The following is a 21,912-nucleotide window of genomic DNA, read 5'->3' as shown; positions in this document are numbered from 1 at the left end:
AATAGATATATTTTTTGTTTTTAAAAACAGCGGAACCAATTCAGTTCACAAAGAGCATACAGAACATTGTAGTGAGTGAACACCAGTCTGCAACCTTTGAGTGCGAGGTGTCTTTTGATGATGCAGTTGTGACGTGGTATAAAGGCCCCACTGAACTGAGAGAGAGTCCCAAGTACAGCTTCAGAAGTGAAGGTCGCTGTCACTATATGACTATTCACAACGTTACTGCAGAAGATGAAGGTAAAAATGCATGGAATGTTTGTGCTGATGCTATTCTTTTATGTGACTTTGTTGTCTGTTTTTTCAATGATAAAGGCATATAAATATCAACATTGTTGCCTGTTGCAGGTGTGTATTCTGTAATTGCTCGTCTTGAACCAAGAGGAGAAGCAAGAAGCACTGCAGAGCTCTATCTGGTAACCAAAGGTTAGCAAATTTGCTAAACAAAATTATAATCATGGCCATCTGCAAATTTGTGTTTGAAACATGATTCTGGAAAAATAAATAGTCCTAAAGGAAATCTAATATTTTTTTGCAGAAATCAAACTGGAGTTGAAGCCACCAGGTAAAGACGGCAAGTCTGGCACATCATGTCTATACTGTAATAGATTTATTGCATTGCTCTGCTTTATCTTCTATTTTCAAATCCTTTTTTCCTGTTTATAGTAAGTCAAATCTACACCCTGAAAAAATTTTCCTTATCCATATATATGAGGAACTATTTATTCTCATAAATAATGGCAATGAATACTGTGGTAACTCCAAATCAGTGGTATTAATGTGTCTGAGGTCCTATTTTGTCCAATACAGGAAGCCATATTCTCTAAAACACAGAAATTTATTTTTGTTTGAATGACTGAGAGAGAGAACAATTAAGAGTTACCAATGAGTAGATTCGGTGTCTTCTGCACAACTGAAAAAAATAACCAAGGAGGCAAAATGGGTAGCAGTCATCTCCTTATGATATATAGTGGTCTACTGTTTTGAATGTTCTTAAGAGCCTACTCCAAAATTATGCTAGAATTATTTAGAAATAAAATGAAACAGTGTAGAGTCTGGCCAGACAGAAAGATAAATGCAATGTTATCTATTGGTCAGCTAGCTTATTTTTGAGGAGTAAGCTGCAATCCTTGTATGGTAGAAAATGAAAGATTAAAGCACCATGAACTATTTATTATTCTTGGGGACAGCATATTCTTTTTTTTTTTTTTAATTAAGTCAATTAAACATTTTGATTTTCTAGATGTTCCTGATGCCAAGGTTGCAGTTCCACCTCAAAAACCAGCTGAAGGTAGGGTAACAAACCATACTTGTTCCATAGTGGTGTTTTATATCTGTACTGAAGCAGCAGGCCAGTGGGAACCTCAGAGAAAAATCTTAGACAGATCAGTGATAAGATCTAGTTACTTATCTCTCTATAAATATAATATAATCAAGGCTTGGCTTAAATAGGCTTGTTATGCTGTATGGAAGGTGAAAACTATGCACAGGTAGTAGTAGGAATGAAGCCTTTTCTCTTAAAAAGTGTTTGTACTTTCCATCTTGTTTTCCTATCAGTCTCTTGTTCACTTGATATTACTTTTATTTCAGTTTTCCTCTTCTGATCATTCTTTATTTTCACCTTTTCTTTTTTTGTCACAGAAATATCTTTTAAACAAGTTGCCTAAATTACTACTCTTTGGAGAAAAAAAAAAAAGAAAAATAAAATACAAATATTCTTTTAAAACCATACAACAAATTGCATGTTTATGGTAAATGGTATCTTCCCAGGTTCTGGTATTGGACTACAGACTACAAACATTATGTATATTTCTGTTACATTCAGTAGCTTACTATGGACCTTAAAAGTTCAATCATCTTGGTTTCATTTCCAGGATAATTTGGTAAATGTTTGCAGTGGCAGCAGGAAGGGGAAGACTTGATATTTAGGTGAATTACTGTCAGCAAAGATAGGAGAGTGATGGCAGTAAAGAAAATAAAGCTGAGAATGGTCAGGGTTCAAATAAAGGTAGACTGGGGATCCACATTCACAATATATTCTTCCAGCTACAGTAAACTGTCAGAATGAGCACCATGTTTGCTTTTATTCTGCGGCTGCAATAAAATCATGTCATATATTTTCCAAATGCATTAGGATTTTTCTTCATTTACAAGATCACATTTTATTCTAAATATTTTGTTTTTCCTACAAGCTGCTCCTATTCCTATTCTTCTACCTCTTGTTCCACCACCAGTGGAGAAAAAGCCAGGTAAGAATATTTAAAGTCTTTAGACAGTGTGTACATGATTCATTATGACTGTTGATTGTTTGTTGTTGGTGGTGTTTGGTTTTTTTTAATTTAAATTTTAAAATTTATTGTTTTTAAGCAGAAAAAAAGGTTCCAGTAAAGAAAGTCTCCAAAAAGGTGGTTAAAAAAGGTCCCGAAGAAGTCCCACCACCTAAAGGTAACTTACCCTTTCTAAAAAAATATTAAAAAAAAATAGTAAATTCCAATTACCTTGAATCAGTCAAATTTGTTTCACTTTTGTCTTTATGTAAAAAGCATACACATTTAAAATCCAGCGTGATTAGGACTGCTTAAAAAATTCTTTAAACCATCTGTGAGGGTGAAATAACTTCATAAACAGCGAACATCCAATATGCCTTGCAGATTCCAGGCTATGATATAAATAGTATTTTTTTTTTTTTTTAAGTTCCCGAGGTGCTGCCAGAGAAGCCCAAAGAGATCAAAATAACATCCATGGCAAGGAGAGAAGAGATTTATGAAGAAAAGAAGGAAATATATGAAAAGCCCAAAGAAATTTATGAAGAATGGGAAGAAGATTATGGCGAAGACCATGACTATTATGTCAGGGAAGAAGGCTATGATGAAGGGGAAGAGGAATGGGAAGAAGCTTATGAGAAAAGAGAAGTGAGCTATGAAGAGAAACGAGTCATTCATGAAGAAGGTATTTTAATTATCATGCCATTTTATTGCTTATCTTTTCACATATTTAAGGCCCCAAAATTTTAAGCCAGGCAGCATTTTTGGGATTTACTTTTTGTTACAGTAACTTAAACAATAATATGCTGTCAAGTTTTAATTGGCACTTGAGGTTAAGACAAAGACTCTAGCATGGCGAGGTATAGATGCAGATAGAAATTGATACACTATAACTTGGTTGCCAATGGGCTTTGCAGATTGGGACATCTTTAAAACCTAATGTGAGTTAGTAGTTTGTAAGGATATGTGTCATTTTTAGCTGTTTTGAATATTTCTTCTATCATTTTCATGTATTCTAGGTAAACTTGATTTAGGTTACATGTTTCACATTAATTGCTTGATGAGAATAGCTGTATTTTGAAATTCCTTGCATGCTTTAACTGTCTGGGGTAGCAGTTACATGTATGCCTCTAGGAACAGAATTTGGCTCTGCCAAGAAACCGTCAAATTTGGAAATAAACAGAAAATTTTACTGCAACAATTGGTCCTCCAAAACTGTGTGTTTTTTTGAACTTCATAAATTTATAATGGCATAACTAATACCTTTTGTGTGTATTGAGCATTTAGACAATGCATTTTTCATCATTAAGTGGTGTTATTATTTTTAAAGTGGTTGAAGTTCCTAAGAAGCCTGTGCCTGAGCGAAAACCACCAACAATTACAGCTGAAAAGAAGGAAAAGAAAGAAGTAACAGTTCGTAAAGGTATGACTTTCTTGCAAAACAGGAACATGCAGATTAAGATCTGTCATGCATCTCCTCCAAGGTGAAGGTGGTTATTCACACTTCATTGAAAAGGAGAGAATTCTGCTTATATTGGACAGTGACATGAGCATGACTTATGGCAATGCTTCCTCTTCTCCCACCTCATATTTCAAGTAGAGAGACAATCGTGGCAATGGTGATTGAAGTAACTAAGAATTGATGGCAAGATCAAACAGCTTCAGTTGTCTTTCTTTCTTACTGTATATTAGCCCTGGGTATGGGTGGTGCTTTTGAGCCAGTAAATGCTGCACTTCTGAGAAGTGTCGTCTATTTATGTCACTACCCTCAGGGTGGGCCTCATGACCTGTTTCACAAGTGCTTTTACCACCACTGTTCACCACCACTGAACACCGCACAAGACGCACAAACATTATAACATCCTAAACAAGAAAATAGCCAGTTCTTCTTGGTTTGTGTACAGAAAATAATTAGCAAGATTATTTAAACAACAAATATATCTGAATTGCTTACAGTTGTCAAGAAACCTGTTGATGAAAAAGTGGAGATAACCACTCAGAGGGTTGGTGAAGAAAAAGTCAAACGGGCTGAGGGTAAATACTGCTTAATTGCCTTAATGTCACCTTTACATTAAAGTAGTGGCTATTGTTACTTAGCTGATCTGCATATGCTTTGTCTTCATGTAACATGGGTCTGATCAATTTTTCAGTCTTTGAAACATCTAATAAACGCTTCTGATGAATTTATAAAGGAAGATGAAAAGCTTTTTAGGGGAAAATACTAAATGCAGGTGCTAACTACCAGTGCTTTAAGAAATGAAGTGAGTGTAAAATTGCACTGTGTGAAACAGTTTGTTTCACTGTAAGCTGAAGATGTGTAATCCCCACCTTCCTCAGATCTCCATATTGACCTGTCTACCAGGATGTCTTGGCTAATAGTTTGGTTATGAAATAAAGATTAATCCTTATTCTCTTAGTAGCCACCACCTTTTGTATAGCATTTCCCATTCTGCAGCAGGAGTCTGTTGGCTGCAATTCAATATATTTCAGGATATGACCTGTGTACTAAACACCTTGAGTTACCCAGAGGTAGCAATAAAAAGAAGCAGACACGTTCCTTCTGTTGCTTTGCATGGTTCCAAGGAGCCTGACTTAGCTATTGAGTTAGATTATGTTTGTCTTGTTTGCTGTATTTTCAACATCATTGCTAGATAACTGTAAACTTATTTTGATCTCTTTGCTAAATATATGACTGAATAACAAAATTTTAATGCCAACAGTTACCAAGAAAGTTCTACCACCAAAACCTACACCAATGATCATTGAGGAAAAAGTTGTGAAAAAGGAAGGTACAGATCAGCATCTTTCAATTGCAGTTTACACTTTTTCCAGCACCCTGTGTGTTCTTGTGCTTCTTGTGAATATGTGGGCCTGTGTGTATGTTCCTGAATCTATTGTACCAGTCATGCTGTGACTACTCTGGCATGTGTACCTTGCTTTTACCTTTCATAAAGTCTGTTTTAAACATATTTGTGGCTAGCCTTTTGATTTTTGTTTAAAACAGCCTACAGGTTATTGAACTGTGATTTAGCTTTTTCTTCACCTGTTCTGCCTGCTGGCCTATGATTACATAATAAGCATAATTCTGGCCCAATGCCACGAAATTGCTTTGAAGAACCACCTTTGGAATTCTTCTGATACACTATTTCCAAAAGCCTGTGCATGCATTTATTTTAAAATTTTAGTTAAAGGTGTCTGTGTCTTTAGTCTTTAACAGACAATAAATACTTTACTTGTATGCTTGGTTTGTGTTCAATATTTTAGAATATGAATACTGACTGTCTAAATATGTCTAAGACTTAAATGTGCAATACAGATACAGATTTGATAAAAACTCACATGCTGACTACCACTAATGTGGCTCTAGAATATAAAATACTAAAACAAAATCCTATTTTTAAAGTACCGACAGTAGAAACATGGACTGTTTCAGAAGAAAAGATGTCGGTTTCTGTCCACAGAGAAGAAGAGTATTCATATGTCACAGGTATGTACAAAACCAAAAATCTGTGCACCCAAATCGAAACAATCTTTCAATCCTACTAGATTTTCTTTAACATATTTAGACACATCATATATTTGTCTTTCAATATGCATTGCTTCTTTTTGTTCATTGTGTTACGTAGCCAGCCTCAGTTTTCTTTAGATTAATAGATGCCAACATATCAACTATTTTATTTTAACATTTTTTAAATGCTTTCCTTTGAAGAGCCAACAGAGCATGAGAAAACAGTTGAAGAAAGATTCTTTGAAGCTGTTTACCCAATTGAAGGTAGATTGATTAAGAATGAGAGGCTAATCAGTATTTAAGTTTTTTAAACAATTTTAATCTGCAGTTAACTAAAACTCATTGTAATTTGCACATGCTGTTGGTTTTCTGGATAATTTTTTTTTACATGTTAGCATATGTGTTTCAGTGAGCTTTGTGTACTGGACACACATAATATCTTAAAAGCTTTTCAGATTTACTACAGACATTGATATTTCCTATCTCCAAATTTAATATCTTTAAAATTCCTATCATAGCACATAAGGAAGTCGAAGAGGAAGAGGAAGAAGAAGAAGAAGTAATTTCTACAGAAGTGGAGATCCCTCACACTGAAGGTGAATAAAATCTTTCTATCACCATTCACTCATTTTTTCTGAACTTTCTGAACTTTCATGTTGTCTATCTGTACCACTCTTTACCAAAGGATATGATATCAGAAATGAGATCTTTCCTCTTTCTATGGCTCTATTCTCACAAGTTCAAGCCCTACTGCATTTCTAAATCTAATTCTTCATCACTACTTTAAATAATTCTTTAAATAGCGTTTTTTCAGATAAGCATATGGTATCTGTTTGATAAAACAGCATATTTTTTGACATGTAGTGTTTGCTTATCCATCGTGTTGAAAATAGCTTTCTGTGATTTATCAAATATTTCTACTGTCTGTTAAGTGTTCACCACATATCTCTTTAAAGTGCCTGAGATACCAAAGAGGCATATTCCAGAAGAAAGAAAGCCTGTTCCTGTCCCTAAAAAAGAAGCTCCACCAGCTAAAGGTATTTCTACTGCCTTAGTAAAAAACAAAAACAAAACCAACCAAAAAACCCCCAAAACCAAAACAAGTTGTCTTTCATTATATTTCTTTTAATATTTTCTTGAATATACTTAGGAATTTACTCTCTACGTGGCTTTGATTTTACATTATTTCCATATGCATTATTTGATTTTGCATTATCTCCATTATCTCCATACTTCCACTTTTTCATCTGTGCTATAACTTAGCGTACAACTTGCATTTGTCTCAGCTTTGGCCCTTCTCTTTCCTAACAGTCTTGTGCTTGTTGTTTCTATTTATGTTGTGTGGCTTTTGCAGAAAGTTAGGGTGTTTTTACTTCAAGGGAGATCCATGAATGTGATAGTGCAGTAATGTTAACACTGTAATTTTATCCTGTATTGTAGTGTCGTTCCCATGTAGTCCACTGTATGTCCAAAAGGTTGTGTACATTGTATTGTGCTGCAGTGCTCAGCTCCTTGTCCAAACACTATGTTCTGTAAAGCAATCTTGGATTACTGAAATCTGGGTAGGTGGTTCAAAAACTAAAGCTCTCTCACTTTGACAATGTTTTCCAAAGTGCCTGAAGTCCCTAAGAAACCTGTTCCAGAAAAGAAAGTTGCTGTTGCTAAAAAGGAGGTGGCTCCCCCAGCAAAAGGTATGCCATCTTTTGTATTGTAGAATCATACAATCATAGACTGAATCATAGAATGGTTTGGGTTGGAAGGGACCTTAAAGATCATCTCCTTGGCAGGGACACCTTCCATGGGCCCAGGTTGCCCAAAGCCCCATCCAACCTGGCCTTGAACCCTTCCAGGGAGGGGGCAGCCACAGCTTCTCTGGGCAGCCTGTGCCAGGGCCTCCCCAACCTCACAGGGAAGAATTTCTTCCCTGAATGTGGGCTTTTAACCAGTCCTGTACTATTGTGTTGTTTTCCTAACAATAGGATTCTTAATATAAGCATATGATAAATATAGTCTTTGTGTGTTGTACTGTATGTCTGTTCTCATCTAAGATGAACTCAGAAGTCTTAGAAATATTACTTAAACAAATGTTAATACCTTTAAAGTTCCTGAAGTGCCTAAAAAACCTGTACCTGAAGAAAAAGTACACATTCCTGTTCCCAAAGAAGAACCTCCACATACCGAGTTATACTTAGTGATGGAGCGTACATGTACCTATTGAATACCTTTTTAATTATTTTTGCTAGCCTGTACATACTCATGGTTGTGTTAGAAATTGGTTTTTTATGTATCATTCTCTGTCTATACACAGCAGTTTTTAAGGCCAAGTAACACACTTAGGCAGCTCTTTCTTCAGTTATTAAATCAGTCTGAAACCACTTAATAGGCCTCCACAGACTGGCTTGATTTTATTTTTTTTTTCCAAATATATGTTGCTCGTCTCATATGTTTCTATGTTAAGTGTATGAATGTGTTATGTGAGGTGTCTTGATATTCTTATGAATGGATTAATGAAATTTTATATATTAAAAAAGCTTTGAAATATACAATTCAGTTTTATTTTATCCTTTTTAAGTGCCCGAGGTGCCTAAGAGAGCTCCCCCAGAGAAAAAAATTGCAGTTCCAAAAAGAGAGGAAGCTCCAGCACCTAAAGGTACACTTGAATAAATAACATTATTTTCTTGTTATCTTAAGCATCTTGTTCACAACCAGTTTTAGGCTTGATTGTTAAGTGAATCTTTTTTTAGTTGTACTTCAGTTACATTAGCTATGTAACTTTTCTGTCAGTTTTGTGGATAACTGTGCTACAGACGCAGTCTTAAAACATCTGTAATTTCAGTTACTTAATATTATTATAATTCATATCTTTGAAGTGCCAGAAGTACCTAAGAAACCAGCTCCAGAAGAAAAAATACCCCATGTTCCTAAAGTAGAAGCTCCACCTGCAAAAGGTACAATATTGTTCAGTGTAATATAATTTATTTTAGTCTTTAGAACATTGCATTTGTCTCAGCTTCTTCAGCTGTTATGTTTTGTAAGCAAAATATGTCCATGTGTAATCTTTCTGAATGATACATTTCTATTACGTGATGCCTCTGCCAGTTCCACACTTCATAGGTCTAAAACTAAATACTTTTTTTAAGTGCCTGCCGTTCCTAAGAAACCTATCCCTAAAGAGAAAGTACCTCCTGCTGTTCCTAAAAAAGTTGAGGCTCCTCCAGCTAAAGGTATGCTTTGTGCTTCTGTGAATTCTGCTGTTCTGATTTAGTGGCTGTGAATCATTACAGTATGTTGTATGTGTTGTGCAATACTTACAAAATTATTATTTCTAAATATTGAATCTCTGTTATGTGTTATGTACTAAGTACCCTTAAGCAATTATTTGGAAACTTATTTTTAGCATTTTGCAACATTGTTTTCACAATGAAATTAGAAAAGCATACTTCTAATATTATTATCTTTCAAAGTGCCTGAAGTACAGAAGAAAGCCACTTTTGAAGAAAGAGTACTTATTACAGAAGAAAGAATATCTGTTGCCATTCCAGAAGAAATCCCACCACCTGAAGGTACACTATAAGTAGACAACAGTGAGAAACTTGTGCTTTGTCTACAAGTATATTCTTCTAAGATCAAGATCAGAATCCACAAAAATTTTGTGTTAGTTACCTTGTATGAGGTTTGTGTTGAACACTTTACAGACTTGCAGGCAGTTCAGAGCATCCTGAGTGCCATTTACCATTACAGTCTTGAATGACAGGATCCCACTCCATTGACAGGAATGGAAATGCTGCCATTGAATACAATGATCTTTGGATCAGGCTTTCATGAAATCATAGTAAGAAGTATGGATGTACACTGTTGAGTTTAGACTCTTCTAATTAGGACTGTAACCATCCATTTGTCATACTCCTCCCTACGAAGGTCTCTGTAGCCCCGCAGATGGCAATACTATTTCTCTCTGCAACATTAGCTTCTCACAAGCTCTTCTAATTCACATTCTCATACTCAGGGAAGGTTGGCATCAATTGTTTTAAGTTAGTATAATTCCACAAAATACCTGCTTCAAGATAGCTGAAAACAACGTTTGGACCGTTTTTATATCCCATTAATAACTAGCCAGTCAAGACAATTTACATATTCTATTAAAAAGCATACATGAGTTTTTTAAAGCAGATATGAAAATTATCTAATTCATATTGGATATGTGCAGTGATAATCTCTGTTTGTCTCCTGCAAATTAACCTTTTACTCCAGAATAAGTTGATGCTTCCCTGATACAGTCCCTTTTGTAGATGTGCACATGCCAGACTTTTCTTTTGATTCTTGACCTACCCTTCTCATCTTGTTCCTATCCTTCTTACTTTCATGTAACTGGATCAAGGAGTAACATCTAATTCTTTGACTGTTGTCCTCCCCACCCCAGGTTGTTGTGGTTGGGAAGTCTGGGGAGCCGAGTCATTCTGATGGTCTGACAGTTGACCAGTGAAGTATATTTGAGAAATACAACAACACACAATAGGGTACATGGGGCATGGACAAAACACATCATTTAGAGCAAATCATACATATGTGTGTGCACATCACTTTCTGTATTGTATGCATATTTGTCATTGTTATGTAGAACTTGTAAGAATTGGTCTTCATCTTCTCCATCCATCCATCCATCCATCCATCCATCCATCCCCTAAAAATACTAAACCAAATTACTTTCTTTAAAGAACCAACAATTGAAGAATGGGCTGAAGAAGAAATAGAGGAATCATCTATTTCCATTCACAGAGAAGAGGTTTCTGAAGGTACGACCAAAATTCAGGAATATTAGGAGAAAGCAAAAACTAATTTTTGATTTGTGCCAAAAATAGTGTGGATTAATATCTACTCTTTTCATAAAGAAAAATTTACAACTACATAATTTTGTCTCATATCTTATAAACTTAAATGTTAAGAATGTCTACAATTTGATTTTACTTGCATTTATAAAGTGCAGCAGTTAATCCTGTTTTGATACAGTGAAAATTTAATTACTCGAGCATGTCCAAAGAAGGGCAACAAAGCTGGTGAAGGGTCTGAAGCACATGTCTTACAAGGAGCGGCTGAGGGAACTGTGGTTGTTTAGTCTGGAGAAGAGGAGACTGAGGGGAGACCTCATCACCCTCTACAACTACCTGAAGGGAGGTTGCAGAGAGATGGGGATGAGTTTCTTTAATGAAGTAACAAACAATAGGGCAGGAGCTAATGGCCTCAAGTTGTGCCAGGAAAGGTTTAGACTGGACATTAGGAAGCATTTCTCTACAGAACAGGTTGTTGTGTGTTGGAATGAGCTGCCTATGGAGGTGGTGGAGGCCCATCCTTGATAGTTTATAAGAGTCGGGTTGACACAGCACTTAGGGACATGGTGTAGTTGGGAACTGTCAGTGCTAGGTTAATGGTTAATGGTTGGACAGATGATCTTCAAGGTCTTTTCCAACCTAGATGATTCTGTGAAAATAATTAGGTATCTCTTGGATGTTTCCACCTGTAATGCTGTGGAGGACAGTAACATACAATGATTGACTCAATTTTCATTACAAGTGGTACCATAGAAAGTATTTTCAAGGGATGGCTTTAGTCAAGGAATTTTCTTGGTATTTGGGAGAGAGGCTTTCTCAAAGTGGGCAAATTCCAACATTATTGAACTAGTGGACAGAGGAATGGAAAGTGCTGGTTTACTGCCTCAAATACTGAGCATTTTCAAATTCCACAGAAATAAAAGATGAGATCTCAATCTCAGTTTCATTAAATTGCTTGGTTGTTTTCTATTGGCTTCAGAGGGAGATGGCTTGAATGTAGATTTTGTAATACGAGAGGTGTCTGTTAGCAAAAGCTTATTCTTGTCTTACAAATATTTTGTTGCTTACCAGGGTCATAAAGACAGTAATAGATGTCAAATACTTAAACTCAAGTATTTTTTTATTTTATTCTTTTTAAGTGACTGAAGAAGAGTCTTACTACATAGAGGAGCGGGTAACTGTTCCTAAAAGAGAGGAAGCCCCACCCACTAAAGGTATAAATTCTTTTCATTACAAAATATTCGTTGTTTTGTCATTCTGAGCATTATGTTGCCACTATATGTTTATCTCCATTTGTGTTTTTTTGTATTAAGGAAATGTGTGCATGTTATAGTGATACTACTCTTTGTAAAACTATGTATTGTAATTTTTTAAGTGCCTGAGAAGCATAGGAGAGTTGTCCCTGAACGGAAAGTTCCAGCTGCCCCTAAGGAAGCTCCAGCAGTTAAAGGTATAAACCAGTTCCTTATTTGGATGATGTATCTTCAAGGGAATTACATTTGTCTTACTGTCTTGTTTGCATGTGTTGACGGTGTCTATAAATGGTTGTCTCAAATTCCATCTTGTACTATGAAAATTATTGTTTGTGTTAACTCAGTAAAACACATTCTTATGTAGTAGCAATTACAAATATTACACATTAATATTCTTTCTCATCTCCCTTCTCATCTTACTCATTTTTCTAAAGTTCCTGAAGTTCATAAGAAAGCTGTTCCTAAAGAGAAAGTACCTGTCCCTGTGACTAAAAAATTTGAGGCTCCACAAGCAAGAGGTACATCAGTGGTTTGTTCATGTTGAAAAAAAGCGCTTTTTTTTACTGCATTCCATCTTTAACATATATGCATGTTGATAAAAAATATATCTCACATATCAAATTTCTTCAACATTAAACATGTACTTATGTCTGTTTGTCTACAATGTGGCCTGTGTTGTCTTGATGAGATTTATGTTATTTTGTCTTTTATCTTATACCTGTTGGTGAAGTCAATCAGATTTTCTAAAGCTGCCCAATCTTTTTTAAGAACCTGCAGAAGAACGGGTGCCCACTTTTGAGATAGAAGTTGACGAACCTCCATCAACCAGAGGTAAACAAACTGAGAATATTATTATCATGGAGGTTTTTTTGTCTGGCCTTCCAGTATTTGTGTTTAGGCATTTTACTCAAATAAGTGTTTGTTCCCTAGTATCTGTAACCTCTGTCTGGATCTCCCTTCTTTTGACTATATACTCTGTGCTATGGCAGTAAAGTACACCCTCCTGCAGTGCCTCATTTTTTGTTGCTGTTGAAGTTTACTTAGATTTTCTTTTATAACAAATCAGATTAAGTAGAAAAAACTTATGTATGTGTGCATTTCAAATATTGAAATTAAATATTCTTACACTTATTATTTTTAAGTGACTGAAGTGCACAGAAAAATTATCACGGAAGAAAAAGTTGCAGTTGCTAAAAAAGAGGAGGCTCCACCGAAAAGAGGTATATATTTTTTCAGAGCTACACAAGAGAAGTCTTGCTTTAGAGTACTGCTTTATATTTATGTCTAATTGTCTAACACAAGCTGTAATGCTCAATGTTTGCTGTCTTTTTTTATTTGACTTGAAGACATGTCAACTCTTTACATTTGTATTTTGTCATCTGATTATGTTCATAAACTGTGATTAATTAAAAGTCTTCTAAAATAAACCTTTTTTAAAAAAAAAATGCCAGCAGTGCCCAAGAAGCCTGTGCCAGAAGAAAAAGTACCTGTTCCAATTTCACGGAAAGTGGCAGCTCCACCACCTAAAGGTATACAACCTCTCTTGAAAGTAGAGAAAGCTTCTAAGTATCAGATGTGCATGTGCATCATACCATCTGTCTGGTTATTCAAATCCCAGTCTCTCCTGACTTGATTAGAAGCAAAAAAGACCTTTGTCTTCTCCCCTGCAAAAGAATGCAGAAGGTGACAAAACAGTTATATACCTGCATTCTTTTTATTTTCTAGCTACTATTTAACTTCACTTATCACTCTGGCTGCTAGAGAGCTTTGGAAAGCTGAGTGAAGACATTTACTCAGTGAAGAAGTTAAATAAATATGAACAGATTTAGGAAAAAACTATCAATGTTTTATAACATTGTCAATTTTTAGTGAAGGGTTTCAATCTTGCAAATATGTCTTCTGTTTCTGTGATTTTCTTGTGTTTGAGAAGTGATTTGGTTATGTATCCTGTATGTGTGGTATTCTGTGGTTTAAATACATTTCTGAAGAGCCTAGAAGCAAATTATTTATGTCTTATTTTCATCTCAGTCATTCCATCTTAGTTCATGATGTGTGAATATACTGTTTGGTTTTTATGTGTTTTACTCTATATATCTATTATTCTTGTATTATATTTAGTATTTTAGTAGATACTATTTTAATATTTAACTATATTGCTCTGATACTAAAATTGCATGGTGTTTCAAAGTGTCTAATTTATCTGGGGAATTTATTCCTGGAACACCCTGAACTAGTAGTCTTCAAATTACTTAGTGCATATCTAGCTACTACGCATTAAAGCTTCAGCTGGTCATTTTCTCTATTAATGTAAATGTTTTTATGTTTGTATGTCTGGTGTGATTGTTGTGTTTATTATAAGTATCTTTGCTTTGTAAATGTGTACTATTTCCCCATAATTATTTGTCCATAATTCTTTCGGATGAACTTCAGAAAATGTGTTATTTCTTTTATAATTTAGTATTCTTACAATTGCTATCTTTAAAGTCCCAGAAGCACCAAAGAAAATTGCCAGACAAGAAAGAGTATCCATTGCTGTTCCAAAAAGAAAAGTGTCTCCACCACCAGAAGGTACTCATACCCATGGATTAATCTATGAACAGACTGTCCTCATACAGTACCACCAGAGCTTCAAGCCTGCTAGTCTGGCATCTTTCTTGCAGTTCTAATGTTAGAATCATAGAATCATTTAGGTTGGAAAAGACTCTTAAGATCATCAAGTCCAACTGTTAACCTAACACTGCCAAGCCCACCACTGTGTTCCACCGTAGTCCCAAGGGAAATTTAACAGGCTTTGAGAAATACTAGAGACATATTTTACCCAATTACTTGGGTTTGGGAGGTGTCAGGAAATAGTAATTAGTTGTCTAAGAAACCCCAAATGGGCTATTTATTATCGTACATGATATTACATGAGAGAAGAATATTAACATTAAATTCTGTCTTTAAAGTACCAACAGAAGAAGAACACTGGGCTATGTCAGAGGAAGTATCCATTTCTCTTCACACAGAAAAGGAGATTTCATACACAGGTATGAATGGACTAAAACCATTCTACATCCACATTTACATCTTGTCATCTACTTCATAAACAAATATACAAAACCACAACAAAACACAGTTTCATGTGAAGATTGTCAGTTTATCCTGAAAGTGAACCTTGTAGAATACCACAGGACAGTATTCCATTCTCATAAAAGATTTAAATCTTTCATTCTGGCTTAGTGTTGTTGTCATAGTGGAAGCCCAACCGTTTCACTAGGTCATCCTTTGCAAATCTTGCCACCTGTCTGACCTTTTTGGGGAAACAGGGCAGCCTTTTTCTTCATTTATATTAACATGCTTTTCTCTTCTGAAAAGAAAGCCTATCCTTTCCTGCTTTGTTATAGCAATTTTTCACCTAAATCTGAATGTCAGAGAAAAATTTATCTCTGCTGTTGCCTGCCTGGCTGAGACACTTAGCACAATCCCATATATTGGACCTGCCAGCTCAAGGGCTTTCAACAAATCCACAGTTTTTAAAGAGAACTCATTGTTCTGTCACTTTTGGAGGCAATCTATTGATTTGTGAAAAATGACCCACAAGATGCCTCTTACTACTTTCAGACCTGCTGCTGTTGATAAACAGCATTTGCATATTCATATCATGAAAGATTAATACAATCACATCAGTATGAAGTTAAATAATCTATTTAGTCTCTCTGTTGGACAATGATGGAGGGACAGGCAGATCATGAGTACTAAGAGGAGGATGGAAGGTCTTTGACTGGCTTTCTGTAAGGCAGGGGTAATATACCAGCTGGCCTGGAATGTCAGCACAGAAGAACATTAAATGCAACAGTTCTTCTGTGGGATACCAGAGGAGTTGTAGCTAGGACAAAAGAATCCTGATCTTCCTGGCAAGGGCACTCATGCACAACGCGGTTTATTATCAAGTCTACCAAAGTTACCAGTTCCAATCAGTTTTAGTTTAAGATTTCAAACACAGATGTACCTGGCACTTGCAATTAAATATCAAGCAGTGCTCTGCCAGAAAATATTTAAAGAGCTGGTCAGTCTTCACATTCCCCCCAAAATAACACCCACTCAGCAAGCATCAAGACTTGTGGCAGCCACTCATCTACGCTCACTGTAGCTTGTCATGAAGAAAGCATAGACAAAACAGATTCCATCTCTTAAGATGGAAGATCAGAAAAGATCTTCAGTCTGTTAAGAAAATGCCAGATTGAAAAGTCTAGTAGCCTCCCAGACATAAAAATGCTGGGGTAATATTCTGTGCAGCTTCCAGCTATATTGATCAAAACTTTCCCAAGACACCTGCCTCAGAAGACAAGACTTACGCACTACTGCTCTGAAAAAGAGAATATGTTGCTTTAACATATCATGTGTTCTTTCCTGAATAAATCTTAAAAAACGAACATATTCACACCTTAATCTTTTGGAAATTTTCCTGCTCTTATAGGAAATTACTCCTTGCCACGCCTGAACAAAAAAACCACTTTGTAAGGGGACAGACGAGGAAAAATGCCTTCCTCACTGGGCAGTTAATTCTTTTGCCTTTAATTAGACCAGAGCTGTTATCCATTGTTAGTCACTAACAGAGGTTTTCTCTGTGTGATCCCTCATCTTCATCTGGAGTTTCTTATGCAAGTTTTTTGTTACCAGTGATCTATTACTGAGGTACTCAAAAGTGTCACTGCTGTGGAGAGGAGCTGCCACAGAGGACAGTGGGGTTTAGGGATTTTGTAATTGGATGAATTTGGACTTTTGAGTTCTGCCCATTAGCAAGCTTAACTTCACTGCTGGCATCAGTGGGTGAATCAGGAATCATATCAGCTGCTTATATTGGAATCTTGAAATTTTTCTTATTACATAATTGAAAAAATAGCCTAATGACTTCCATAGTTACATGTCCAGTGTCAATAAGCACACTTGTCTTTTACATGTCAGCCGTGTATTTGTAAGATATGTTTTTGTGTTTCTTGCCAGGAATATTTTTACTTTTAAAAAATTCTTAAATGTAAATGTACTGTATCTTTTAAGTTCCTGATGTACCAGAGAGGGCTATTGTTGAAGAAAGAGTACCAGTTTATCCTCCTAAAAAAATGGCAAGACCACCAGCCAAAGGTATATTGGATAAAGTACTGAAATACAGTAAAAATGTTTTGTGTGTCTTGTATGTTTCACGTACAATGAATACTAATTTGTTTTCGATGGAATGTTCTTTCTTTGATTTAATTCTTATTTGACAATGCCTTGTGATCCTTATTGTTAGTAAGGTCTATGTGCTAAATTGTAAGATTCTTTCAATTGATATCTTTTTTAAGTGCCTGAAATGCGCAAGACAGTTGTCCGAAAAGAAAAAGTATATGTTGAAGTTCCTCAGTATGAAGAGGAAGAAGAGATTCCAACATATGAAGAAGAAGAAGCCACCAGATATGAGAAGGAAGTAATCCATTACAAGGAGGAAGTCCACCACTATGAAGAAGTTAGTCACTATGAGGAGGAAGTTCCTCAGTATGAAGAAGTTCCTCAATATGAAGAGGAAGAAGTCACTCATTATGAAGAAGCAGCTGCTTATTATGAAGAAGTTGCTGAATATGAGGAGGAAGAGTCAGAAGTTCCCCAGTATGAAGAGGAGGCTCCCCCACGAGTTAGAGGTATACTTTAATTTTAGGATTTGTGTGAGAAAAAGTAGTACCTTTTCATTCTGTTAATATACCAAAGTTTTGGTTTAATATGTTCTAGTGTGTTTCACAGTGTGCCTTTTTTTCAAAATGTTTAATGATTAGTATACAGTGTAGAAAATGTGTGATTCCTGTATGTCTACTCTTTACTACTACCTCTATAAATTTAAATGTTCTGTGTCATACATAATCATTTCTCTTTCATATGAAGTCTGTATAACCCACTAAGAAAATTTAACCGAGCTCTATTTCAGGCTTGTCTGGGATCCAAGTTTGCTATCAGGCTGTGCTTGAAATACTTAGAAATCTTTATGAGAGTTCTGCAATCACAGACAAAAATATGTTTATCTAGAAAATAGGTAGGTTAATTGAAAATAATTGATTTAGGAACATAAGTAGAATTGGTTTACTCTCAGAAATTTTTGAAAACCCTATAGTTGTTGTTTATTTATTTCTTGAAGGGAATAATATATTTTCATGGAAAGCAAAGATACAAAATTTCTATTAAATTACCATATTCAAACACTCTTTAGTTTTAGGTGTTTTTCTTAGGAATAATTTTTATGATACTGGTGTAAATTTTCAACATCGTTAGCATAGGATGAACATACTATTCACTACTTACAGAGGACAACTAGGTCATAGCAAGATCTCAGTAATAAACCTTTTTTACATCATAATATGAATTTATAGACTAGCTGTATCTGATTTTCAAAAATTACATAACCATCTAAGAGTACTTAATAATATATATTTCACAGTCCTGATTGAAATCATTCTATAGCGTTTCTTCCCCAGGAAGTTCAGAATTTCTTTTGACTAATCAATGAATGCCAAAACTATATTTAACATTGTTTGGACTAGAATTTTATCATATTGATTAGTGTATTTTACCTAGTAAAGGAAAGGCCAGGCTGTACACTGCAAAAGCCAGGTTAATCCTGAACAGGAAGATTAGGGTTAGCTAACATTTCCTTTGACTCTATCATAGTAGTTAAGTTTAGTTCATACATGATCCAAACTTTCTTCAGTATGCTCAGAGCCGGTGGGATTACTCTTCTGTCATCATAAGACTTGTATGGATATTTCTGGGTTTTGGAGTATAGAAAAAGTTTACATTTTAGTTTAAACCGTTGCTTCACTGCAGTTAAAAGGAAAATCTATTGATTTCAGCAGTGTCAGGTTATTATTTTTTTTCATCAAAGTAAACCACTCATAAATGTTGCCACTACACAACAAATTGTGGTATAAACTGCTGGTTACTTATAATGTGACCATAGTTATGTTTTTGAAGCAAATCAGTTGATAAAGTCGATGTGCTTACTTTTTACATGTAGAAATCACTTGGAAATTTCTGAGGAAGAAAATGTAATGAGCAATATAAATTCAATGCATATACAAAACATGATCGAGTGCAACCTATTACATGCCTGAGAAGAGTTAGGATCATAGCTTTAGGGGAAAATAAGGAGATGTACCAAAACCACTAAATATCTAATACAGCAAGTAGTTGTTCATTAGTGTTTGTAATCAACATCCAACTATTGCGGGGGGGGGGGGGGGGGGGGGGGGGGGGAATTGTATTTTGTATTTTTGCAAGTTTCCCTACCATCACACTTATTTTCTTTAATAGCTGGTTCTAAAATGTCAAACTCTGTCTTAACTCAATCTTTTGATCAGCAAATAAGCCTCTGAAGATAAAAGCATTTTTATTGATGCTGTCAATGGCTGAGCAGGGAGAATGGACATAATAGCGGTTCATATAATTTGTTTACTATTTTATTTTGTCTTATGATCAAACCATCTTAAATCATAGTTGTATGTTTTGAGTATGTATTTGTGATGCTGGCTTGCACTTAATGTTCGTGTTGATTTAGAACTAAATACCTAAAACATTAATGGTATCTTTCAAGTGCCTGAGGTTCCCAAGAAGCCTGTTCCAGAGGAAAAAATACCTATTCTGAAGAAAAAAGAAGCTCCTCCAGCAAAAGGTATATATCATCTCTTTATGTTAGCAGATATGCTCTGAACGTGTAATTCACAGTATTTTTCAGATACCTTACTTGATCATTACTTTTTCCTGTTCTTTTTGGAGGGGGATCTTCATATGAAATGTTTGTGCCACTGTCTTCTTGTTTAATTTGTATTTTGACTAGCTTGTGGATTATTTTTTTAACCAAAATAATTTTTTGAAGTGCCTGAGGTGCCAAGGAAACCTGTACCTGAAAAGAAAGTCCAAGTGCCGAAGAAGGAAGCTCCCCCATCTAAAGGTATATGAACTTGTAATTAGCTGTGATCAGAAAGAGCTTCTAGACTTCATTTCTCTTCTCACTTGTGTTAAACGTGAAGATAGTAAAAGGATTGTTGCTCTTAAGATCTGTGGTGCTCTTGTGTTCAGTTGTTTAGTGTCACTGGTTTGTGTGTCATGTTGTTTTAGATTCTTATGCCAAGCTAAATTTACAATATCTTACTAAGTTCCAGAAGTGCTGAAGAAGCCTGTGCCAGAAGAGAAGATTCCTGTTCCTGTACCAAAAAAGAAGGAAGTTCCACCAGCCAAAGGTATATCAGCTCTTGACTAAATGTGTTAAAAAAAATATTTTAAAAATCAGTCTTTGTTCACCTTTCCTCTTTAATGTAATGTAGAGTGAAGAGAGTTTTCTATTCTTGACAGTTCTTTGTCATTCCACTTAATTGATTCATACTGTTGTTCTTTACCTTATGGTTCAAAAATGAAATTCTTAAACTACCATAATATTTTTAAAGTGCCTGAAGTACCAAAGAAACCTGTGCCAGAAGAGAAGGTACTTGTCCCAGTGCCTAAAAAAGTGGAAGAACCTCCACCAGCCAAAGGTACACCAGTTTCTGGTTCAACTGCATAATTCTAGTTTTGTTCCTTCATCTTTAGAAGACTGCAAGTAACAATCCCATTCCTCACCTTAGTGTGTTTGATACTGAACCACTCACTCGGGACACTGTAATGTGGCCATTCCTGTTAGTCATGAGTGCTGTGCTTATTCTACACTTTGAAAATGTCTATGTTTGTGTCTTGTATTGTCTCTGTCTTTTGGATCTTATATCTCTAAATTATTTTAAATTACTTGCTGTTTCAAAAACAGATGCTCCAAAAGATAAACAACATGCCTTAACAGCCAGACTTCTCGATTAGCCTTATTATGACAATTTGTAATGCTGTAGTCTATATGTTTGTAAGTTTACATCTGTGCATAAATCTGTGGATAAAATCATGTTTCAAATTTTACCATATTTGTGTAATCTTACTATCAGTTATGCAGTTATCATTTTACTATTGTTTATGTTACATTGAAAATTAATTTCTTAAACATATCTTTGAAGTGCCTGAAGTGTCCAAGAAAGTTCCAGAAAAGAAAGTACCTGTCCCTGTATATAAAAAGCCAGAACCTCCACCAGCCAAAGGTATCTCTTATTATAACTGAATATGTGGATGATGTTTCTTACTGTTTCTGTATGTTTGTTATTAGAATTTAACTGAAGTATCATAGCAGTTTGTGATAAATGTACTTGCTAGTTCATACTCTTTAGCTTCTGTGTAAATTGTCTCTCAGTTCGTGATGTTGTGTCTGTTTTTTACAATTAAATACTATCTTTGAAGTGCCAGAAATACCAAGACCTCCGCCTGAAGAGGTACCTATTTTTGTTTCTGAAGAAGAAGAAGAAGAAGAAGAGGAAGAGGAAGCTGTTCCAGAGATACCAGCAAAAGGTACACCATTCCTTCTTGAAAATTAATCAGAGGGCTTTGTTCAGTTCATTAATAGACCTTCATCTCTATTGATTGTTTTAAAAACTGGATGTAAACTTTAATTATCGTTCTGAGGGGAGTTTTCTTATTATTATTGGTCTTTGTGACTTTGTTCTGTGGTTTTAGTAGTTTTGATGCTCTAAAACTAATGGAAAATTTCTTACCAAAACCATATCTTTAAAGTCCCAGAGGTGCCCAAGAGAGCTGTCCCACAAGAAAAAGTACCTGTTGCAGTTCCTAAAGTAAAGAAAATTCCACCAGCTAAAGGTATATCACATTGTGATGTATGCACATAAATCCTCCCCCTTACATTTTCATATTTCAGTGGAACCTCATTTTAAAAATCAATTTATACTCATGTGAAGTCAGATCCTTGGTTCTGCTACCACTGTAGTGAGCATTGCTAGGTCTCAGGCAGGGTTTTATTGTCTTATTTTGTTATTGAATTCAGTGGGATGAGAATCAGGCCTCGAATGATCTGCTTGTTTTCCATTTTAAGTGATTGCTGTGGATGAAAGAATTCATTGTGATGCCATTATCAGAACTGATGTTTAAATTAATGTAAATTTGGTTTAAACAAAATACCAGGAATAATATTT

General features: G+C 35.3%; 1 protein-coding gene across 1 annotated transcript in view; it reads left to right on the top strand.

Annotated features, from left to right (window-relative positions):
• Positions 1–21,912, top strand: part of TTN (titin) — a 242,029-nt gene that overhangs the window by 87,768 nt on the left and 132,349 nt on the right. Inside the window, exons 105-135 of the mRNA XM_074911579.1 lie at positions 31–240; positions 349–426; positions 539–565; positions 1,244–1,291; positions 2,193–2,249; positions 2,368–2,445; positions 2,695–2,949; positions 3,595–3,687; positions 4,221–4,298; positions 4,985–5,053; positions 5,668–5,751; positions 5,974–6,036; positions 6,291–6,368; positions 6,729–6,809; positions 7,386–7,463; positions 8,345–8,422; positions 8,643–8,720; positions 8,913–8,996; positions 9,237–9,335; positions 10,488–10,565; positions 11,738–11,812; positions 11,974–12,048; positions 12,286–12,369; positions 12,620–12,682; positions 12,994–13,071; positions 13,303–13,380; positions 14,336–14,419; positions 14,800–14,880; positions 16,892–16,975; positions 17,176–17,508; positions 19,449–19,526. Coding sequence (XP_074767680.1) covers positions 31–240; positions 349–426; positions 539–565; positions 1,244–1,291; positions 2,193–2,249; positions 2,368–2,445; positions 2,695–2,949; positions 3,595–3,687; positions 4,221–4,298; positions 4,985–5,053; positions 5,668–5,751; positions 5,974–6,036; positions 6,291–6,368; positions 6,729–6,809; positions 7,386–7,463; positions 8,345–8,422; positions 8,643–8,720; positions 8,913–8,996; positions 9,237–9,335; positions 10,488–10,565; positions 11,738–11,812; positions 11,974–12,048; positions 12,286–12,369; positions 12,620–12,682; positions 12,994–13,071; positions 13,303–13,380; positions 14,336–14,419; positions 14,800–14,880; positions 16,892–16,975; positions 17,176–17,508; positions 19,449–19,526 — 2,907 coding nt within the window. The remainder of the gene's footprint in view (positions 1–30; positions 241–348; positions 427–538; positions 566–1,243; positions 1,292–2,192; positions 2,250–2,367; positions 2,446–2,694; positions 2,950–3,594; positions 3,688–4,220; positions 4,299–4,984; positions 5,054–5,667; positions 5,752–5,973; positions 6,037–6,290; positions 6,369–6,728; positions 6,810–7,385; positions 7,464–8,344; positions 8,423–8,642; positions 8,721–8,912; positions 8,997–9,236; positions 9,336–10,487; positions 10,566–11,737; positions 11,813–11,973; positions 12,049–12,285; positions 12,370–12,619; positions 12,683–12,993; positions 13,072–13,302; positions 13,381–14,335; positions 14,420–14,799; positions 14,881–16,891; positions 16,976–17,175; positions 17,509–19,448; positions 19,527–21,912) is intronic.

The sequence above is a fragment of the Athene noctua genome, chromosome 7, assembly GCF_965140245.1.
Source record: "Athene noctua chromosome 7, bAthNoc1.hap1.1, whole genome shotgun sequence".
NCBI lineage: Eukaryota > Metazoa > Chordata > Aves > Strigiformes > Strigidae > Athene > Athene noctua.
This window is presented reverse-complemented; position numbering and strand designations above follow the sequence as displayed.